The 2838-nt window shown below is 32.3% G+C and overlaps 1 protein-coding gene across 1 annotated transcript in view; it reads left to right on the forward strand.

Annotated features, from left to right (window-relative positions):
• Positions 1 to 459: 459 nt before the first annotated feature.
• LOC107577219 (DNA-directed primase/polymerase protein-like) overlaps positions 460 to 2838 on the forward strand; it is a gene marked incomplete at its 5' end in the record, with an annotated part of 3598 nt that continues 1219 nt past the window's right edge. The window contains 7 exons of the mRNA XM_016263320.1: positions 460 to 654; positions 763 to 814; positions 969 to 1123; positions 1969 to 2131; positions 2274 to 2368; positions 2572 to 2658; positions 2811 to 2833. Of these exons, the coding sequence (XP_016118806.1) occupies positions 460 to 654; positions 763 to 814; positions 969 to 1123; positions 1969 to 2131; positions 2274 to 2368; positions 2572 to 2658; positions 2811 to 2833 (770 nt within the window). The remainder of the gene's footprint in view (positions 655 to 762; positions 815 to 968; positions 1124 to 1968; positions 2132 to 2273; positions 2369 to 2571; positions 2659 to 2810; positions 2834 to 2838) is intronic.

The raw sequence follows: 2838 nt of genomic DNA on the forward strand, positions 1-2838 counted from the left end.
TAATGATCTTTAAAAAAGCATCATATGACCCCTTTAAATATCAAAACATATCTTTTTAAAAATGTATAATTGTTTCCACAAAAATATTAAGCGGCACAACAGCTTTCAACGTTTATAATAATAAGACATTTTTATTGAGCACCAAATCAGCATATTAGGAGGATTTCTGAAGAATCACGTGACACTGAAGATTGGAATAATGGCTGCTGAGAATTAAGCTTTGCCATTGCATGAATAAATTACATTTTAAATTATATTAAGTTATAAAAAATGTTACTTTAAATTGTAATAATAATTCACAATGTTACTGTTTACAGTGTATTTTTAACCAAATAAATGCAGCCTTGGTGAGCTCAAAAGACCTTTTTTTTTTAAAAACAACAAAAAAAATCTTACTGACCCCAAACGTTTGAATAGTGTGTTATACTAAAAAAATAGTATAACTATTAGATATATTAGATAGTAATAATTATACTTTCAAAACGTTCCTCCATATACAAAAACAGTATGTGTGTGAGAAGCTAGAGGAGGTTTATGGTCTACACTGCTCTGCAAGAGATGTCCTTAATCTAGACTCCAGCACCTCTGAGAAGTTTAGTCGCCATCTTATCTTCATGCTTCCCAGTGCTGCATTCAAAGACAACTCTCATGTAGGTGAGTCATTGTTCAATCATCAACATGTACAAAGAGTGATTACATGGTGGTTGATGCAGATATATTTGTTGCAGTCTGTGATAGTGATGTGTGTGTGCATGTTTGCAGGGCGATTTATTCATGATATCCTGCATCCTGCTCTAAAAAGCCTTCAAAAAAGGTGAGATGACAAATGCTGGAAGCTGTGACCAAACTCAGAACTTAGAACTGAATCTGTTTCTCACAAACTCATCTTTTATATTTTTGCAATGTTCTACATTTCTACATCCTTCTGTTTCTGATATAATATCATATTGGTTTGATTTGGTTTAAAGCAAACCAGAGGCACCTACAACAGAAGTCTGTCCAAGAGAGAACAGAGATGATGTGGATGGTTCTCAGGCCAAGAGAAGAAAGTATGAAGAGAAGGATCTTGACTTTCTTATAGTGAAGAGCAAAAATGGACAAGAACAACTTTTTGTTGACCTGGGTAAGAATGAATAGGTTGTACTTTAGTCTACAACGTCTTGAAAAATGTATTGTTTCAATGACACAATTGACTTTAAAGGACTACTGTTCACTGCAACTTCTTTGCTGTTGATTAAATGAATAAGAATACTTATAACATAAAGAATATATTTTAAAAGTGTGAACAGAATGTAATGTTTTCTGACATTTAATTAAATGTTATTATACAATTAAATGAAAATGCTTTTAAAATTTGAAATAGCTTTTTAAATTTACATTTATATAAAATGCAAATAGTTGCATGACTACATTTAAATTCATAATTACTTCTATTATCTTTGAAATATGGTAAAAGTAAAGTACATTTAATTTATGGTAATCTGCAATATACCTTAATGTCATTTTATGTTGTGTATTTAAATATATTTGTCATTTTATTTACCTTTGTAATGATGAACTTGCAATTTAGTACATTTAATATATTTACTTAAAATGTAATTTTGAATAACACAACAGTTAAAATTATAATCAAGTACTTTATGTGTGCTTTAGTATATTAGTCAGCACAGCAAAGTCAGTGTACTTCTTTAAATCGAGACAAAAATCAAGTTTTTATTCAAACATTATTTAAAATAAACATTAAAATAAAACTTTTAATTTGACATTATTATTATACAGTGTACTTAACTGTGTTTAAAAACGTTGCCATGAAAGTGTACTCTCTTTAATTACGCTTAATGACACTTCATTCAAATTATATTATCAGAATGTAGTTTATATATATATACGATTTAAAGTACACTGCAATGAATGTAAGGGACAAGAAAATGGTCCTTCATTTTAATAACATTCTGTTCTCTTTTGAAGGAGTCTACACCAAGAACAGAAACTTCCGTCTCTACAAGTCCTCCAAACTGGGAAAGAATGCAGCATTTTGTGTGGCAAAAGACAACAAGTTTGTCCCAAAGCCCTCCAAGCACACCACAAAAGAAGAATACATATTTTTAGCTTCCTTAATCACCAATATCAGGTTATTTGTATGCATCTTTACATCTTTGTGTAAACATGTTGTCCACATTCTGGTGGGGCCAGCTTTTTTTGTGATTGTATCTTTGTTTTAGAATACTGAATTTTACACACACTAACTAACACACATATCTGTTTTGCATTAGTTTCACAGGACAGAGGATTTTGACTTATGATATGCCACAGAAGAGTACAGCAGGATCTCAGTGTTCGACCCTTCAGATAGAGTCACACAGCTCTGGTAATGAGAAATACAAATTAACACCCCCAAGTGCTATCAGTGGTTTATAGAATAGGATTTGTGAGCAAATTAACTCAATGTGGTTCACTTAAAATGTGCATTTACTGCATTTACCCTGCTTGAATGTCATGCTTTACTGTTCACAGCATTGACAGTTAACTACAAGTGGACACTTTTCACTCTGCCCTCTCCATATACTGTAGATCTGTTGGGTGAACAGAAGCTGTCTCCTTTTAAAGAGGTGGATGAATTTGTGCTGACACTTGTGTGCAAGGATGGCATTCAAGGAAGTAAGAGATGGTGCCATGCTTTCATTGTACCTCAGTTTCTTTCAAATGAAAGAAACTTGTTTGTCCCTCATGTAACTCAAAGCACTTTTTCACAAAAGGAATTACTTCAGCTGAAAGCTTTGTGAACTGAATGTCACATTTAACCCAAACAGGCATCCGGCGATGGAACTACTTTGCATC

This window comes from Sinocyclocheilus grahami, unplaced genomic scaffold, assembly GCF_001515645.1.
Source record: "Sinocyclocheilus grahami isolate Dianchi unplaced genomic scaffold, SAMN03320097.WGS_v1.1 scaffold5456.1, whole genome shotgun sequence".
Lineage (NCBI taxonomy): Eukaryota > Metazoa > Chordata > Actinopteri > Cypriniformes > Cyprinidae > Sinocyclocheilus > Sinocyclocheilus grahami.